We start from the raw sequence: 19,294 nt of genomic DNA on the forward strand, positions 1-19,294 counted from the left end.
TAGTTCAGCATCCTGCCTCGCACAGTGGCCAACCAGTTTCTCTGGATGGCCAGCAACAGGGTGTAGAGGCTGAGGCCTTCCCCTGATGCTAGAACCATAGAATCACAGAGCCATCTAGTCCAACCCCTGCTCAGTGGAGGGACAGCCTAGAGTATCCCTGACGACAAGTGTTTGTCCAGCCGCTGCTTAAAGACTGCCGGTGAGGGGAAGCTCACCACCTCCCTAGGCAGCTAATTGCACTGTTGCACAACTCTTACTGTTAAAAAGTTTTTCCTACTATCCAGCCGGTACCTTCCCGCCCTTAATTTAAACCCATTATTGCGAGTCTTGTTCTCTGCTGCCTAGAGGAGCAGCTCCCTGCCTCCTGGCTCTTGGATTCAAAGGCTTAGTGCCTCTGAATGTGGAGGTTCCCCTCAGTCGCCATGGCTAGTAGCCATTGATAGCCATTGTGGCCTGGCGATCAGTTGTAATCCCTGGAGATCTCCACCTGGAGGTTGGGATCTCTACTCAGGAATGCTTATCCTTCAAAAAACATTCGTTTCTAAGGTGCTACTAGATTCAAATCTAGGCTCTGGGAACACATATAAACCTCCTCTGCCCAGGGTTTGTTCTGCTTCCAAGATACCCTCACCCACTACTGACCTACCACCTAAGCTTAAGACCTTACAAGTCACTCTAGCCCCTCTCTCCCTTGCATCTCTATGGTTTCTCCTTCTAGCCCCTCTCTCCCTTGCATCTCTGTGGTTTCTCCTTCTAGCCCCTCTCTCCCATGCATCTCCATAGTTTCTCCTTCCGCCGTCTGCCACACCCCCTTTGCACACATGACAGTCACGTGCCCTCTTTTCGACGCTCTAATTGGCCTCTGCCTTTTCCCCTCCTTTTCCGCCGTCAGTCCGGAAGGAGTCCTCTGCGTTGGCCACAGCTGCTTCCCATCCCCGCCAAGGGCAGATCTGAGATGGCTGCGGTGGGGTTTGCCTTAAGGAGCGGTCTGCGCGGCGCCCTGGCCTTGCCACACCAACAACGGGCCTGGAACTCGGGTTCCGGGGCCGACCAGGTATGGCAAGGGCCAATGCCCTTTCCTTGAGCCCGGGAGGTGTTGCCTTACCAAGGAGGAGGAGCCGAGCGCTGCTGGGTGCGAGGAGAGAGCCGCGGCGCCCGGTGCTGTTCCTCCTCCTTCCCGTCCCTTTCTCTCTTCCCTCAGTTAGGTGAGCTGGGCAAAGGTGCGGGTAAAGGCGGTGGAGGAGGCGGAACGATCCGCGAGGCTGGCGGCGCCTTCGGGAAACGGCAGGCGGCCGCGGGAGAGCGCTATTTCAAGTAGGTGCTTCTTGTTGCCGGCGAGCCGGTGTAGCAAAGCCGCAGGCTGAGGTTGAAACCTGTCGCGCTGGAAAGGCGGCGGAGCTCTAAGCCTTCGTGGGGATATGCTTATATTGGTTTGTTTTTGAGATGCAGCTAAGGTGCCCATATATTCCCCTTTGCTTTAAATAACCTGTTTGTGAGAATAGAGGGGAGAGCCTTAATGGACAAGGCCGATATACTGGTTTTGTTTCACACAGTTGCTCTGGAGGGCCAATGAACAGGATGTAGAGACTGAGGACATCTCTTGCTGCTGTCTCTGAGCTCTGGTATACCAAGGTTTGCTTCCTGTGTACGTGGAGTCACCTTGGCTAGGGGTCTTGAACATGCCACAAACCTGTTTTTGTATGCTTCAGTTAATTGGTTTGTGGTATCTTAGTCTGGTGAACGTTAGCATTCAAAAAATGCTTCTTCTGGCACTTTAAAGACCAGGATTCCATTATTGTATGCTTTAATCTGTTAATCTTGAAAGTGCTTTTTGTTGTTGTTGTTTTGTTATGCTTTAATATCAGCCTTTAAGGTACTGCAGCGTTTCCATTTGTTTTGCTGTAGTGGGCTACTTAAGCCCTGCTAAATGCCTAGGGTTTTTTTTTGTGGGGAATTCACTTTGTTTGGTGCTTATTACACTGTTGAAGCCAGTTAGAATTTATAGTCCCTTTATACTGGCTCAGTTCACTGGTTCATGTAAGTCAATCATATAGAGACAAGTCTCTTCCAACACCTGCTTCTTGACATATTTAAAAAGGGGATGGCAGGGCATTTAACCTGGAAGTTTCTTCAACACAGTCTCTCCTCTCCCTTTTAAAATTCACCTTGGTGGATGGGTGAGGTTCTCTGTTCCTTGACACCCAATTGTTAACAGAAGATTTGCAAATGCACTGAGAACTGGAAGTGCCTGGTCCTGTCACAAATTTGCTAGTCTCTGATGTTTCCTTTTTGGATGTGGTTGCAGCTCCTTTGCTTGTGAAGTTTTTAAGTATTTGGGGCAGAGAGTGCAGGCCTAATATTTAAGTATTCTGGGTATCTTGGGGCCTCAGGGCAATAAAGCAATATTGTTTGCTCAAGACAAATATTGGCTGTATATTATTTTGCCTTGGTCTATCTGATCAAAGCTGTATTTTGGAACACTGCTTCTTCACCAAAAGTGATTTAGAACATTGTTTTGTACACTTATTTGTAATTACAGTCTTGCCTGAGGCTGTAGTCCGAGATACTGTTATTCAGATGCATTATTGAAATTGTTTGCAAACCAAGTAAGCTTGTTTAGGAATGTACTTACACCCGCTGAAAATATTTAGTGACAAGCATTTTCTCCTGTTCTCATGTATTTTGCAAGAATAATATATCACTTTAAATAACACCATGTTTTATGTCAAAGAGTTAGGATGCTTCAGAACAGTATGACTATATTCTGTACTAAAATACAAATTTATTAAGCAATAGTCTGTTGCATGTTGTTTCTATTTCACACTAATGTGTTAATTCTGTTTTGAGGTTGGTGGTCACAAGCCAACAATTATTGCTTATAATGTTAGTATGCTCCCAGGCACTACTTCACAACTATAATAGCTCTTGAACATGACATAGTACATATGTATGGATATTACACTAAACCTTTAGATGACATACAAAAAGTGTCCATAGACCTCCTGTGGCAAAATGATGTTGCTGATATAAGGCAGAAATTTACTATGCAGCCATGTGCAGCAGGTGTGCAGCCGTACACATTTCCCAGGTATGCCCGTATTTCAGTCTATTTTCCTCTCAGATCAAAGTGGCTGCGCATGTAACTTGGAACCAAATTTCACAGAATACACTCATAGAATTATTGCAGACCAACAGTTTTCAACTTGTGCAGAATCTGGAGGTTCTCAAAACTAACTGGAGCCCCATGCAGTATTTGGAACCAGATTTTACAGAATATATTCACAAAATTATTGCAGACCAGCAGTTCTTAGCTTATGTTGAATCATAGAAAATTTCCGCCTTATATCAGTCGCATCATTGTGTCACAGGAGGTCTATAGACACTTTTTGTATGTCATCTGAGGGCGTAGCGTAATATCCATACAAATGTATTGTGTCATGTTCAAGAGCTATTACTGCTGTGAAGTAGTGCCTGGGAGCATACTAACATTATAAGCAGTAACTGTTGGGTTGTGACCACCAACCTCAGTACAGAATTAACGTATTAGCATGAAATAGGAGTAATATGCAATGGACTGTTGCTTAGTAAATTTGTTTGTATTATAGTGCAGAATACATTCATATAGTCGATGGTTTTTCTTTAGCATTTTCTTCCTTTTTGCATACTATATGCTGAGGTTCCCCCTTTTCTTTCTCTAACTTCAGAACAGGCCCACAGTTCCACAATGTCAGATATGCCCCCTCCCCGCATGTTGCCATCTACTAGTCTGTTTGACAAATCCCCTTTTTTTGTAGGCAGCAAAAATAATCCATCATACATGACAAGCATTTTGCATTCAGTCTGGTGGGTCATAGTCTAAAGATACGCTGTGGGAAGAGAAAATGCAGGGATTGTATTCTGTGGTCAAAGTTTATGAAATCATGGCCCTGGTCACACGGCAAAGTTGCCGTGGGAGAGGCACGGGAGTCCCACGGATTTTCCGGGCGCAATCTCACCCCAACATCTGGGAAGCGCAGTGCTCCCGTGGCGAACCCGTGGCTCCTTGCCGAAGGTGCGGAGTTAAAAACTAGTACCTACGAGGTACTAGTTTCCTGAAACCGCAGGCCAAGGGCGGGCGTCTGATCGCGTTCCCAGTGGACTTATCCGGTGCCCGCCGCTGTTCATCTCTGCAGGTTGCGCAACAGCGCCCAACAGCGCATGCGCACAAAGAGCTATTGCTAGTGTGATCGCATGGTGTGCTTTCTGTGCCGTACTGCAGGATACCCGTCTGATCGGCATTTCCCCCGAACCACAGGACCTTGACCGGGACATGTGCTCGGGCAGCCGCATGTTAGTTTCCTCCGGGGCAATTAGCCACGCCTCCCCCCCCCCGTGATATCCGGCCCCTGTGACCGTGGCCAATGTTAGCTTTTTGCCAGCCCTATTACATCTCACCGTAGGAGTCAAGTGTAGAGATGTAAAATTTCTGGAAATTTTGAAGCTTGGAAAAAAACCCGTTTTTTTTCCTGTTTTTTTCCGGAAAAAAACGGAAATTTTCGGAAAAATTGAAAAAATGCTATATTAGCATTTCTTTTGTCTTTTCTAGATTGAAAGTCATTCTGTTACTTTAGGAACATAAAATATGACTATGGACATTTTTACTTGGCATGAAATTATCACAACTAGCATATTAAAAATATAGTGTATCCAAACAATTATTACAAACAGAATACCCACCCACATGCAAAAACAAAACTGAAACCTTTTTATTTTCTTCTGACAATAGCACCTCCTAAAGGAAGAAATGCATCTTGCATTGGAGAGTTCAGTTTGTAACCTAGGACTGGCTTGTCCTCAGTGCACAGAAATTAGATCAATCTGATACCATATATATATTTTAGAAATGATTTGGAAAATATTTGGAAGCAGGAACAAGAAAGGGAAAAAAACTAAACCTAACAAAGAACTCCAAAACCAAACAAAGGTTAGTGGAAAGGAGGGCCAATATTAAAACCTTTTCATAAAAAGAGGTATATAAAACATGTATAGGGGCCCAATTACAACCAATATATATAAAACTTTTTTAGCCCTGGTTATGGTTATGTTTTATATATATTGGTTGTAATTGGGCCCCTATATATGTTTTAATTTGTTATTATTAATAAATACATGTACCTCTTTTTATGAAAAGGTTTTAATATTGGCCCTCCTTTCCACTAACCTTTGTTTGGTTTTGGAAAATATTTGAACACCTTGTCTTAAAATATTTTATTCATCATGTTAAAATAAAACGTTCCATAATCATTTTTTCTTTTCTTTTCTTTTTTCAATTTTTCCAATTTTTCAGAAAAAAACAAAAAATCTTCAGGGAAAAAAACGGAAAAACCCGTTTTTTCCCCGAATTTTTCCAGTTTTTTTCCGGGCCTTCACATCTCTAGGACTCGAGTGTGTTAAATTAACAGAACTGATGCTCTTGAGTCCAGCCCATTAAAGATTGTACATATGGACATGAAAAGTGGACTGTCCCCAGCTGTTATAACACAGATCTTGAATAGCTATGCTAAGGGCTGTATGTCTTGGTGAGGGATGGAACAGCATTTGTATACACTTCTTTGTGTCCTGCAAGTGCTCTTTACCCCAGCATTTTTTAAAAAAGAATGTTCCATGGCAATTAATACCATACCATTACAGGGAGAAAGAGAGAGAACAGCTGGCTGCTCTGAAAGAACACCATGAAGAGGAAATCAGTCACCACAAGAAAGAAATAGAGCGTCTGCAGAAGGAAATTGAACGTCACAAGTACAAGATCAAGAAGCTGGGAGATGATGATTAAGTGGCTGGGGTGTCCTTGTTGACGTGTTGCGCATCTGGCATCGCTTTGAAAATGGTGATGTCAGACAGCGTTTGAGAATTTGCCATTATCACAGTGTGCAAATTGTGAAATAAAATGATTTACTCTCCTTCCGAGTCAGTATCTTCCCTGTGAAATACTTCGTTGCATATCTATTCGCAATTATATTCCATAGTGTCTTTTAGTGGTTTGCTGTATACTTAATTGCCTTGACCTGCACGGGCCAGGCTAGCCTGATCTCATCAGATTTCAGAAGCTAAGGAGTGTTGGCCCTGGTCAGTACTCAGATGGGAGCCCGCTGAGGAAGTCCAGGGTCGCTATGCAGAGAAAGGCAATGCCAAACCACGTCTGAACATCTTTTGCCTTGAAAACCCTACTCGACGGCACTTTCCATCACACAGTTAATTCCACTGAATAGTAGCCAACTCTCTGTTTATAGTGCTAGGATGCAATTTTAAGGCTCTGACATTGCCAAAATGTTCCTTCTTATTGTATTGTTGTATTTTTGGTGTTAGTTGGGGTGGTGAGAGGTCACTATCAGTGCAATATAGGCCCAGACTGGAAACGTGTGAATGCAAGAAGTAGGAAAGCCACATATCAAATTGTCTTGAACAGTTATAGTACTTAGAGAGCAACTTCTAAGTCAGGAGTTTTTCACCCAGATCAGTTTCACATTTCTTGTACTTGCATTTTTTTAAATAGTGGGTTAAAATTATGTATTTACAATGTGGAGATAACTGCCTGAGGCAACTTGGAAAAGGAAAAAATCTATAACAAGCATAACAATTACCAATGCTAAAAATAAGCCACAGAACAGCTTTCAGCCTAGAAGCAAATGATAAAAACTGCTCAAACCCTTCAACTAAAAACCTAGATAAAAAGAAAGTTTTTAGTGTGGTTGTTCAATAATATAAAATAGTCCTCTGGCAAGCCTTGGGGGGGGGGGGAACTATATTCCTCCAGTAGTGAGGCTTGATCACTGAAAGTCCTGTATTTTGTTGCCATCTGCTTCATCTCTGCAGACCAAGGGTACAGAGCAGTGCTTGAGAGAAGTCTCTTAACTGGGAGGCTGGACAGTATGAGAGGGGGTGGTCCTTAACCCCTTAAAAGTAAAAACCAGGACTTCAAGTTGTGGCGGGAACCAGACAGCTGCCAGTGCAGATCCCCTGTATCCACAACAATTGCTTGACTCTGCCGCATTTTGCGAGCACTTTTCAAAGGAAAAGTCCCATGTAGTATGTATTACAGTAATCTAACCAAAATATGCTCAGAACATGGAGCACTGTAACCGAGTATTTGTTATGTGAAAAAAACTAAGCACATGCAAAATGAAAGCAGACTATGGGTGTGGGTGGTAAACATCTAGCACAGGCAGCAGTGTTCCCTCTAAGCTGAGTTAGTGTGAGCTAGCTCAGTTTTCTAGCATCCAGCTCACAGGTTTTTGTCTTAGCTCAGGAAGGAGGGCTCCAGAGCAAACTAATTTATGCAGTAGTCAAATCGCTCGCTCACAACTTTAATGCCAGTAGCTCACAAAGTGGAATTTTTGCTCACAAGGTTCCACAGCTTAGAAGGGAGCCTTGACAGGCAGTAACCATTTTTGTTTCATTTATACCCCATCTTTCTCTCCTATGGGAACTCAAAGCAGCTTACATCTTTCTTCCATTTTATCCTCTCAACTCTGTGAGGTAGGTGATAGGGAAGAGTGAGTAACTGGCCCAAAGTCAGCCAGCAAGCTACTTTGGCAGAGTGGGGATTTGAGCCTGGGTCTCTTGGATTCTAGTTTGATACTGTATCCCACTGGCTGTGAGTCAGTGTACCCAGGCAATTGCTTCCTAAAGATGCTACTGGAGGATAAGTTGCTACCACTGCAGCTCCCAAACATGTCAGTCTGCCTGATCTATAATGCAAAACTGGGAATACTTTCGAAAGAACCTCATCACAGACGTTGGCTTAAGGCTCATGCGATTTCTCGGTTTTTATATTCAAACTTTACTACAGGCTCTATAGCTGAAATGAATGCTGCAGTTTTCTGTATATAAAGCCTTACTGTTTGCATCTTGTGTAGCTATAATTCAAGTGTCAAGACCTGTGTGACCTTTTCCATGATTCAAAAAGCTTTCATCATCTGTGGAGCACCTTAAAACTCATTGGTCTCTAAGGTGCTACTTGACTGAAATCTAGCTGTATGCAGACAGTGATTCTCTAAGTCTTTCAACTCTTATCTGATGAAGTGTTGCATGCACATGAAAGCTTATACCCAGAATTAGGCTTTGTTGGTCTTAAAGGTGCCACTGGACTCAAACTTTGTTCTAGTCTTTCAACTCTTTAACTGTCCAGCATCTGTAGCTAGACTGTATCCCTCCCTGCCACAACTGTTGATGAACCACAGTGATGTCACTATTCTTGCATATGATACGTGCCAGATGGCAGAAAGGATTAGCCTCAATACCTGTAGGCAATTGTTCACCAGAGTGCATCCCTCACTGTCTAGGAAGCTCTTTAGCATGTGTTCTGAGTGCCAGTTTCCATGGCCTTTGTAAGTGGTCTGGTCTACACAGCCACTAGAATGAGGCAGCAGGGTTTTGGGCTGGTGGGCTTGATCATACTACTTCAGACTATAGGTGTAGGGGAATTTTTATTTTTTTTTAAATCAAAAAGGATCAAAATTTTGCAAGGAGAAAGGTATCCCACCCCCCACCCATGATATGCCATTTCCAGGGGACATTACAACAAACAGTTCCTTATCTAATATGTTGTCAAAGGCTTTCATGGCCAGAGTTCATTAGCTGTTGTAGATTTTCCAGGTTGTGTGGCTGTTGTCTTGGCATTGTAGGACCTGACGTTTTGCCAGTAGCCGTGACTGGCATCCTCAGAGGTATAACACAGAAAGATGGAGTACTCTCTGTGTCAAGGTCTTCTCGCCTTGACACACAGAAGAATTCTCACCTTGACACAGAGAGTACTCCATCTTTCTGTGTTATACCTCTGAGGATGCCAGTCACAGCTACTGGCGAAACAATGCCAAGACCACGGCCATACAACCCGGAAAATCTATAACAGCTAAAGTTCCTTGTCTGTCTGAAACTATTGTCCATTCTACCAGCTGAGGAGGAGGCATGTATCCATTTCCAGTAGGGATGCCAGCGTCCAGGTGGGACCTGGGGATCCCCTGGAGTTATAGGTCATCTCTAGACTACAGAGATCAATTCCCCTGAAGAAAATGGATGCTTTGGAGAGTGGACTCTGTGGCATTGTACCTGAGGTCCCTGTCCTCCCCAGGCTCCACCCCCAAATCTTCAGGAGTTTTCCAACCTGGATCTGGCAACTCCATCCCCACCTCCCTCACTGGTGACCAGGGGGGACCTGGCAGCCCTAGGTGCATGTGAGTGGGGCCATGGGTTGCTGCAGAGCATCTGCTTTGGACACATAAGATGCCAGGTGCAATCCCTGGCTAAAAGATACAATTTTCTGGCCCTAAGAGGAAAATTCTCACAACGTCCATTAAAAGGGGTTGGGGGAAATGAAAGACCTGGACCTGGAATCCTGGAGAGCCGCTGCCCGGCAGAATAAACAATACTGAGCAAGAGAGATCAGCGGCCTAATAAGGCAGTTTCATGTGTTCAAAGTTAAGAGTGAGTGAACTGTGAGAACTATAATCCAAAGGATTGTACAGCTAATTCTATGTGTGCAAGTATGAAGGTGCCCTGACCTGGATGGCACAGATCTGTCATCAGATCTCGGAAGCTAAAGCAGGGACAGCCCTGGTTAGGACTGGAATGGGCGACCACTAAGGAAGTCCAGCGTTGTGATGCAGAGGCAGGTGATGGCAAAGCACCTCTGAAATGTCTCTTGCCTTGAAAACCCTAGGGAGTCGCCCTGAGTTGGCTGCGACTTGACAGGTTTTTTTTAAAAAGTGAGGGCAGGATGCAGAGACTGGAATTGTACTGCTGGAATTAAGAGCTATTAAATATGTATCTTGTTTTGGTTCACCTTTAGAAAGAACCACCCTCTGGGCCTATATGTTTTATGCTAGTGATTGTTCCAGGCTTGGGTGGGTTTATACTCAGGCCCTGAATATCTCCCCTCAAACCCAGTTTATGTCCTTGTTTTAACTTCCCACTACAAACCTTGGTGCAGTGGGGCAAGCGGGAAAGTGGAGTGGTGACAGGAGGAAAAATATATGTGGGGTGGTGGCAAGCTCCCAAGGAGACACCCATCACAGCAAGACTTTGGGTATCTGAGCCGAGTTTCATAGCAATTTGTGATCTGGCGCAAGTACTTCCTCTACAAAGGAAAAGCAATATCACCACCACCCTCTGCCCCATTTGCAAATAAGCCTTTAGATTTATCTAAGGATCTCAATGGATCTCAGACCCTGTATTTTATTTTATTTTTGCATGTGGATTTTCCACCTACTTTTTCAAGATGTGTGGGGGGGAGGTGTGACTACCTGTTTGGTAGGTGTGGCAATCATCCTTAAAAAGTCCTGCCTCTCAACCAATCCTTGAAATTTAGGCCTCCTGCAAATCTAAGTGATTGTGTGCCAACCAGAGCCCATGGAACTCCACTGGATGGGAGTGCAGGGAGAGGGCTTTTTTCTTTTTGGATAGGGTTTTTGGAGCTCTAGAAAGGAGCCCCATTCCCCTGCAGCAGATATGGTAGCAGAGGGAAAGATTCTTTGCACTGCAATCCTATAGAGTGACTCCAACCTAAGCCCACTGAAATCAGTGCACTGTTGGATCCCTGTCAAACCAGATGTGCTAGTGGGGAGAAAACACGTTTGGCTTCCTTGCCACTAGCAATGCCACTAGCCTTGCACAATAGAATGATTGTTCGGGGCTGAGACTGTTGGCCTGAGGCGTCAAGAAAAAGAAATGACAATGGTGCTATACATAAATGTGATCAGAGAATCTGACTGTTAACCTATGGCTCTGTTGTTTAGAGGAGAATGGTGAAAATCTCAAAACAAGCATTACAGGATTTTGGAGTCTTCCTGTTGTAGTCTTGATAACAGAGCTGTTATCCTAGTATTGACCAGTTTTAACTCCTGTGAAACACGATCGAAGTTTCATCTCATTCTATCATCACCTGTATGGTTCAAATGAATGATGGGGCACTCCTTTTCCCCAGGCTTATAGTATACCTGTAAGGATGGAAGAGTCATAGTTCTTCCACAGTGTGGTTGGTGGGTCTGTACTAGGATCCAGGGCTTTTATGGGCACCTAGGCACAGTGTCTACAGACCCCTACATCACAGCTCTTTCCCCCCATCCCTGTCAAGGTTTCAATTTTGCTTCACTGCTACCCTTGCCATGAATTTGGGGGGAGGGAATTCCTGAGGGGAGTGGATGTGTTGTGAGAGTGAATTCCAGTAGTAGCCATAACCATTTCCTAAATTGTACCCCTTGGACTTTTCTCATGAGATTTGGCCTTGGAGACTCTTCTACTAAGCTAGCATAGATAAGGTCCTGTATATCTGTCAAGGTTTATTATTTATTTATTTTATTTGACTTATATCCCGCCCCCCTGCAAAGCAGTCTCAGGGCGGTTGCCATAGTAACACTAGGGGCTGACTGATGACGAATGCATGGGGTGGGGGTTGCTGTTGGTTTTACCTATAACCTGGGGTTTTCATGCACTTTCTTTAGTCCTGACAAAATCAAGTTCCTGATGTAAGCATATATCTAATAAAGCATCACTGCCAATAGTGTTGTGGAGAGTGTATTCATTGGGGACCACACTAACTGCAGCCACACTAAAAGTAACCTTCAACCTTTCCAGACCTGTGGCCCTCGTGCACATGGATCTTTCCTGATTCATTAAGATGGTAAGCCAGAGTTATGACTTCCTTCATCTGAAGGCTAGGACTGAAGATAGCAAACCAAGGGAGGGCTTCAGTTAGGGAACACGAGCTAAGTAAGAGAAGGTTTATCACAGTAATAAGTCAAGCATAAGAGCTGCTGCTTCTCTCAGCATGTGATTCCCTTTGCCCACTATTCATGCACACTGCAGGATCAGACCCAATGGTCTATCTGGAGAGCCAGTTTGGTGTAGTGGTTAAGTGTGCGGACTCTAATCTGGGAGAACCGGGTTTGATTCCCCACTCCTCCACTTGCACCTGCTGATGTGACCTTGGGTCAGTCACAAGCTCTGGCACAGCTGTCCTTGAAAAAGAGCCCTTTGTGTCAGAGTTCTCTCAGCCCCACTGTTGTGGGGAGGGGAAGGGAAAGGAGTTTGTAAGCCGCTCTGAGACTCCAAGTGAAGGGCGGGGTATAAATCCAATCTCCTCTTCTTCTTCTATCTAGTCCAGCATTCTGTCTCATGCAGTGGCCAACCACCTGCTCTGGATAGCCAATAACCCCCCCCCGAACATTTTTTCCTTTTTAAAAAAAAAAAAAAAACCCAAAAACCCCTGCATGTTGAAAAACAGCTTGTCAGGGAGAAGCATTCTTTTATTTATTTATTTATATTTAAATTTATACCCCGCCCTACCCCTGACAGACTAGTTTTCTATGGGTAGGGGTATGGAGGAGTGCTCTGCTGGGTGTGCCTGTACTGTAGTCATAACACACTTAGAACAAGAACAAAAACCTTTCCCTGCACATAGAAAATTAGTGTGCCCAGGAGAAGGGAATGCTGAGCTAGAACCCTTCTCCCGTGCAATCTAGTCATCTTCTTCCAGGGATTTTAAAAACGATTAAAAGTATACTGCCTAGATTGTGCTAGTACATGTGACTGAGCCCCTCCCACCTAGACTCTTAATACTTTTCTAGCACAGCCTTCTTTCCCCCCCCCAGACAAGCTAGTTTTCTATGGTATTTTTGGAAGGGTTGTCAGACTCCAGGTGGTGCCTGCAGCTCTCCTGAAATTGCAACTTGCCCCCTGGAGGACACGGCAGCTTCTCAGGGCAGATTCTGTAGTACATCTCCAAATCTCCAGGAATTTCCCCAAGTCAGAGTTGGCAACCCTTAGAGCTCAGTGAGATATCGCAGATTTCATCTTCCTCCCCATCCCACGAAAGCAGAGCTCCAGCAGTCCTTTCAAACCTTCCTTTGTCTCCATCCCGTGAATGGGGGGAAAAAGCGGGAAGGAACCGCTTCTTTAAATGCCCGGATTTTCATTCACTACCTCTCCCCTCCACCACCACCGGCGCGCCACTGCTTTTTTCTTTTGATTCGTTCACCACGATAGGTCGAGAAGCGTCCCCTCCTCGGATTGGACGCGGGATCTGGCTTCTCCTCCCTCCTCCCGATCGGGATAGGTCTCTCTCCCTGCCTTTCCGCCACGCCGCCCTCGGGTTGGCTGCCGGGCGCCAGTCCCTGGAAACAGTTCCGGGAAACCCCTCGCGTCGCCGGGGTCGCTCTTGTTCGCCCATGAGGGGAGGAAAGAGGAGGAGCGCGCGCCATTTGCAGCCGCTGCTCTAGCCGCGCCGCGCAGGTCCTGCTCCGGTGAGTCTCGTCGAGGCCGCTCGGCCCCGGGCCGGAGAGGCGGGGGAAGCGGCGAGGGCAGGCGAAGGGAAAGGCCGTCCGCCGGCGAGGGCAGGCGAAGGGAAGGGGGCGGGGAGAGAAGGAAGCCCGCCAGTCTCAGGCCCCGGCTCGGAGGCCGCCTTTTGTTGCCGCGTCGCGTCTGGGCGGTGCAGGCCGCGCTTCACGGCCCGAGTGGGCGCCCTTGGCTGGGCTTTTTGGTTTGGGGGGCGGCCTCGCCTGACTGGGCCCAAAACCGGGATCGGCGCCTTGCCTCTCAGCAGCGCTCCTGTCTTGTCTTGTCTGCACGGATCGCGATTTCCAGCCACATTCCGAGGCTGCTGCGGCGGCGGCGGCTGCCGTTGTGCGTGGTTTGTTCGCCCCCTCTTTTTGTTTTCCCTCCTCCCATCGGATTGGATCCGAAGTGTAATAAACCCCGTGTCAGTTGCCGTTGTATAATGCTGGCGGGTCCGCCTCCCCCCCCTTTTAAAAAATAGCTATTATTTGGGGGTGGTTGGGAAGGATTGGCTGTCTCTTTCCCGCGCGCGCACACCCACACACCCACATCACCGTTCCCGTGCAAATCTTCGGGATGCAATCCTGTTGCACGCTTTTACCCGGGACTAAAAAGAAATAAGGCTTTAACTTCCTAGGGATTTTTTGGTGCTTTAAAAAAAAAAGCTTTTGGACGCTGCTGCACCAACGCAGCTCCCTTAGGATTGCCAAACACGACTTCTGTCCCGGGAAAGGGGGGGACAGGATCTTGTTTATATTTCTCCAGGTTTTTTTTTTTTAAGTTGGCATGCCTTCTGTTAGCTGGTGTAGTTAATTTGCTGCTTTATCCCTATCCCCTCCCTACCCCAGCAATCAGTTTGAAACTATTTGAATGATTGTAGTATAGGGATGGAAGAGAGAGCGCATTGGATTTTACACTTTTAAGAGAGGGTTTTGCTATGTTGGGTGTGTGTGGAGAAACAGTGATTACTTTTGAGATTTGGCTGGTAGTATGTCACGCTGGTAACTCTCTGCTGTGGTTCATGAAAGTAGTGGCGCCTCAGTGGAATACCGTTAACAGTTGTGAAGTCCGTCTATGTTATAATGTGGCGCATTCCTAAGTGTGTCTGTTGAGATGCTTCAGTTGTGCTCCGACTTTATGGCTGTATCTTATCATTTGACAGCAGTGTCGATTTTAGGGTGATGAGACTCCTTTGCACTAAGTGGCTTGCAGACTCTTGTTTGGGGGGGGGGAAGGGCTGTAGGTGCCATGGTAGAGCAATTGCTTTGCATGCAGAATGTCTGAGGATCAGTCCTCAGCATCTGTAGCCAAAAAAATTGGATAGCAAGTGATGGGCATGATGTGCCTGAGACCCTGGAGAGCCACTGCCCGCCAGAATAGACAATACCAAATTGATGTAAGGCAGCTCATGTTTTACTGTGACTTCAGTGCCTCAGCATGTGAGTGCAAATAATTTCTTTGCTAATGCTTGATGATGTCTCATTTTTAGATCCAAAAGAAGGTAGTGTGATGGAGCTGACACTCTGTGTCAGTCTTAAGGTGGGCATCAGAAGATCTAAATTCTCTAAAATAAAGTGGAGGGAAAGGTATACCTTTATATACAAAGCATGAAGCCGTGCAGTTTTCTGTTTACAAAAAAAGTTCCTTGAGAAAGTAATTTTTAGTTAAAATACTAAGACTATGTTTTCAGATGTGTTATCTGCTATAATGGAGGTCATTAATATTGTATCATATGTATATTGTTATTTCAGTAGTGTTTGGGCATGTTAAAGCAGAGCTGTGCTATTCCAATTGCTATATAAATTATCTGTCTCTCTGTTCTCAATGGTCATTAGTTTGGAAGTCTATGTAGGTTACTTTGGAAGCAAACAATCTGGTTTGATGGTTTTTCTAGTATAAAAGTAGGATATAAAATACTAGCTTAAGCAACAGGTATGCTTTCATCTTCATTGATTGAACTTCATTGATTGAGCATTAGAGTAATTTAACGTAATGCATATTTTGTTAAGTTCTGCCAGAGGGAAAATGGAAAAAACTAAAATGGAAAAAATCCATTTCCTGTTACTTTGCGTTTTGGAGTAGAAGTACATCTACCGTCCTATCTCACGTAAGACGTGACAGAAGTAGATGGGGACAACTTAACGTTATAACCCTATCTATTCGTATTTGGACATGTCCCATTGAATGCTGGGAGTGAGTTTTGTGTAGATCTGCTTAGGGCCATGCCATAGGTGGCCTTGCTGTGGTACCAGGCTGCTTGTCTCCACCTTGTATGATGCAACCAAGAGTTTTGCCCTGCATCAATGCAAGAAGCTTAGCCCAGCCTGGTTGTACTTATGCAGTTTGCAAGAACACATCTGAAGTGTGCAGAGACCTGGCATTGATCGTATGCAAGAAGGGATGGGAGTGTTTAGAGAAGTGCTGTGGTAGCTAGCAGTGAAACTACATCTTAGATCCATGAACAATAAATCACTGTAGAACCCTGTGGAGCCTCATGGGATAAACAAGTGGTCAAAGTGCATAAGATGCACCTACAGAACAAACATCTTAACATATGCCCCTCATAGATGACTTCTCTAAATAAATCTCTCTAGTTTACACCCTCCTCCTTGGGTTTGCACCCCACAGACTTTAATTGCCCAAACACAAGTCAAAGTGGGCAGATCTTGGTGGGACAGGTGACTAAATTGAATGTTAGCTCAGCATTCGTATGAAAGAACCTTGAAGTAAGTGATAGTCTAATGACAGCTAGGTTAGAAATTAAGCACTGACTAGCTTGTGCAGAGCAAAGCAAAGATGAAGTGTTGTCCATCTTAGCTGGACCATGGGCAGAGGTAGCCAGCCATTATTTGATGTCAACCTGTCTCTCCCTGATTTCCTCTGAGATGATCAGAAGAGTGGGCTGCTATATTAGAGGTTCTCCTTGCTAAGTGTTTTGGAGGCCCATAGAATTTCCCCCATTTGAGATAAGGACAGAGATGGACTTTCTCTTTCCCCCGAGTCTGGAATTTGCCTGAATCTGTACCACAAATTTCACACAGAAACATTACTTCTTTGAGTCATATAAGAGTATGCCTCTTCCCTGAGTTCAGAGTTTGAAAAGAAGTAAAGTTTCTGTGTAGATTTGTAACCGCCCTTTGGAGGTTTCTGGTACTTCTGGAATGAGGTGAAGGAAGAGGGTGCTTGCTGAGAGTGGGGATGAAGGTCTGTTTGTGTGTTGACCATGATACATAAACTTGTGGACTGTTGAGTGTGGAATGCAGCTGTTGGTAACATTCAGTACTCTTTTTGAAGCTGGCCTTATTTTATGGTAGTAATACTAGAGCAGAAGACTGAGAAGAATACCCTGGAACATTTATATCTCTCTAATTTTGATAAATTTCACGGAATGGGCTTTGTTCTGAAGCTTGCCATTGTTTGACATGCTTGGAAGAGGAGATACCCTATGAGCATTTCCACAGAAAGTCAGAGTAGAAGTTGAATAAATACATGAAAATGTTTGGTTAGCCCATTGTATTTTAGTGCAAACTTTACTTTTGACTAGGCTGCTAGATCTGAACATTTGGAAGCCTTAGTGAGGGATTAGTGTCTCACTTTAGCAGTGGGAACTAAATCAGTAACAAACAATGGAGCATGTGAACTTTCCCATTGTTTCTATTTACCTGGTCAAGAGTGACAGCATATAGTTTTTTATTAAACATTTTACTTGTAATTTAGTGTATAGTTTGTCGTTAAGAGTCTGGGCTTCAATGCTTGGCTTATTACAGAACTTGTATGTTTGTCACTGACATACACAATACTATAGTTTTATAGGCACATGTTTATGGAGGAAGTTCCTAAGTGTTGCTGTTTTGAGATGGTACATGTGTTCCTGCATAATCCTGTCAGTTAATCCCATAAAAATAACTCATATTCTGGATCCTACCTAATCCCCTATAAGATTTAGCTGTGTGACATCACACAAATGCTATATTCTGAAAGCACGTGAGGAGTAAACTATTTAACATTACTTGAGTTGCAACCTCTGTGCGGTGCTAGAGGATGAGAAGGTTAGTTTATGTTGAGTGATTTTCCTAAACCTTCACCCAGAAACCCAGAATGTAAGGAAAACACTGATGACACCCAGCTGTACCTGCTGATGGATGGCCAGCCGGATGCCACCCCAGGTAGTCTGGCCAAGGGTCTGGAGCCTGTGGTGGGGTGGCTGAAGCAGAGTCGGCTGAGACTAACGCCATTAAAGATGAAGGTTTTTTATGTGGGTGGGATTCAGGATTGTGGTATCAGCTCCTGACTCTTGACCATACCCCCCTAACACTGGCACAGACAGTCAAGAGCCTGTGGTCCTGGATGGCTACTTGTCAGTGGAGGCCCAGGTCACAAATGTTGCCAGGCTGGCATTTTACCAACTACATCAGGTTAGGCAGCTGGCCCCTTACCTGTCTCACCCTGACCTAGCCACAGCAATCCACGCAACGGTCACCTCTAGACTTGATGACTGTGATTCACTCTACACAGGGCTGCCCTTGAGGCTGATCTGGAAGTTACAGCTTGTCCAGAATGCAGTGGTCCGGGTCCTCATGGAGACACCGCCGGTATACAACCTGTGCTCCGCCAGCTGCACTGGCTCCAAGTTGAGTGTCAGGTCAGGTCCAAGGTACTGTTCTTGACCTTTAAGGCTCTGAACGGTCAGAGACCAGTGTACCTACAGGACTGCCTCTCCTGGTGTGTCCCCCAGAGAGCATTACACTCAAGCAATCAACATCTATTGGAAGTCCCTGGCCCAGAGAGCATCCAGCTGTCCTCAACTAAAGCTAGGGCCTTTTTGGCGTTGGCTCCAATTTGGTTGGACTCTCTGCCTACCAACATCAGGGCCCTGCGGGATCTGTTACAATTCCACAGGGCCTGTAAGGCAGAGATTTCCGCCAAGCATACAGTTCAGGGCTGGTATTTAACATCAACGGTCTAATGGTTAACAGTTGCCAACAGATATTTGGTTCACTAACTGCTTACACACACACACACACTTGCTGTTATAGTAAAGTAAATTGGGGGTTAGAATTGTATTACAACACTATGTGGATATTGGGTATTTCTAGAATTGTATTTTTAGAGTATTTAATGATTTTATGTATCGTAGGAACTTGCTGTACAACACCCTGAGCCGAATATAATAAATAAATGCAGCATTCCCATCAAAAATAGTAATGAAGGAAAATTTGGCCCAGCAGTTCTCAAATGGACATTGGCTTTCCAAAGATGATTAGTAATCTTGGCTTTACTTTTTGAATAGACACAGTAAAAGCATTGAAAAAAATGTTCTGTATGTAGTTTGTATATATTGCATTGAGTACTGTGAAATGTTGGGATTGCAGAACTTTTGTATCTTCCCAAAGTATTCAGTTATCAATATGTTCTAAAGTTATACAAGGACCTCTCAGACTAGACAGTGGGATAAAAGTTTTAAGAAAGTCTTATTAGACAAAGAAATTAGTTGCATTATCATGTTTCCAAGTATGTTAGTAACTGAGTACTTTTATAATGTTCCATAGACTGTTCCCAGAAAAACAATCTAGACTTAATGCTGGCTTCCTTATGGAATTACTGCCACATTATCCACAACCATCTGTAGAACAACCTAGCCCTGCCGTGTTTCCATTTCTGTGGTGCTTTCTGTTAAGAGAAATGAACAGGCAGGATCTTGAATTATTTGTATGTGTGTGATATGAATTCTATATTAACAGGGTGTCTATTCCATTAATCAGTCATATTTGCTATCACTAGAACTCTGGTAGCCGTGCTTTAAGTGAAGAGACTACTACATTTTTATTTCCCCGCAAAGTTGGTTGCAGTGCACTGAGAATCTTTATAAATGTGGATGTATTGAAATCCCCCTGGAAGAAAGACAGAAGGATTGAAAATATAGGGTCTCAAATAAAGACTTCAAGTGCTTTATTTCTGTTTGCAGTATACTACAGTTTTTACCTCC

The 19,294-nt window shown here is 44.6% G+C and overlaps 2 protein-coding genes across 4 annotated transcripts in view; both read left to right on the forward strand.

Moving 5' to 3' along the window:
• The first annotated feature begins 897 nt into the window (after positions 1-897).
• ATPIF1 (ATPase inhibitory factor 1) lies at positions 898-5,939 on the forward strand. Its single transcript, XM_015418643.1, has 3 exons — positions 898-1,054; positions 1,202-1,314; positions 5,671-5,939. The coding sequence occupies exons 1-3, from the start codon at positions 956-958 to the stop codon at positions 5,810-5,812; spliced, it is 354 nt and encodes a 117-aa protein (XP_015274129.1). The 5' UTR covers positions 898-955; the 3' UTR covers positions 5,813-5,939.
• Positions 5,940-13,195: 7,256 nt separating this feature from the next.
• Positions 13,196-19,294, forward strand: part of HNRNPR (heterogeneous nuclear ribonucleoprotein R) — a 29,840-nt gene continuing 23,741 nt past the window's right edge. The window contains exon 1 of one of the 3 annotated variants that reach the window (XM_015418632.1): positions 13,196-13,277. The gene's annotated coding sequence lies outside the window, so the exon portion shown is untranslated. The remainder of the gene's footprint in view (positions 13,278-19,294) is intronic. The other 2 variants (XM_015418630.1, XM_015418631.1) reach the window with 2 other exon arrangements.

The sequence above is a fragment of the Gekko japonicus genome, unplaced genomic scaffold (assembly GCF_001447785.1).
Source record: "Gekko japonicus isolate JY-2015 unplaced genomic scaffold, Gekko_japonicus_V1.1 scaffold524, whole genome shotgun sequence".
Taxonomy (NCBI): domain Eukaryota; kingdom Metazoa; phylum Chordata; class Lepidosauria; order Squamata; family Gekkonidae; genus Gekko; species Gekko japonicus.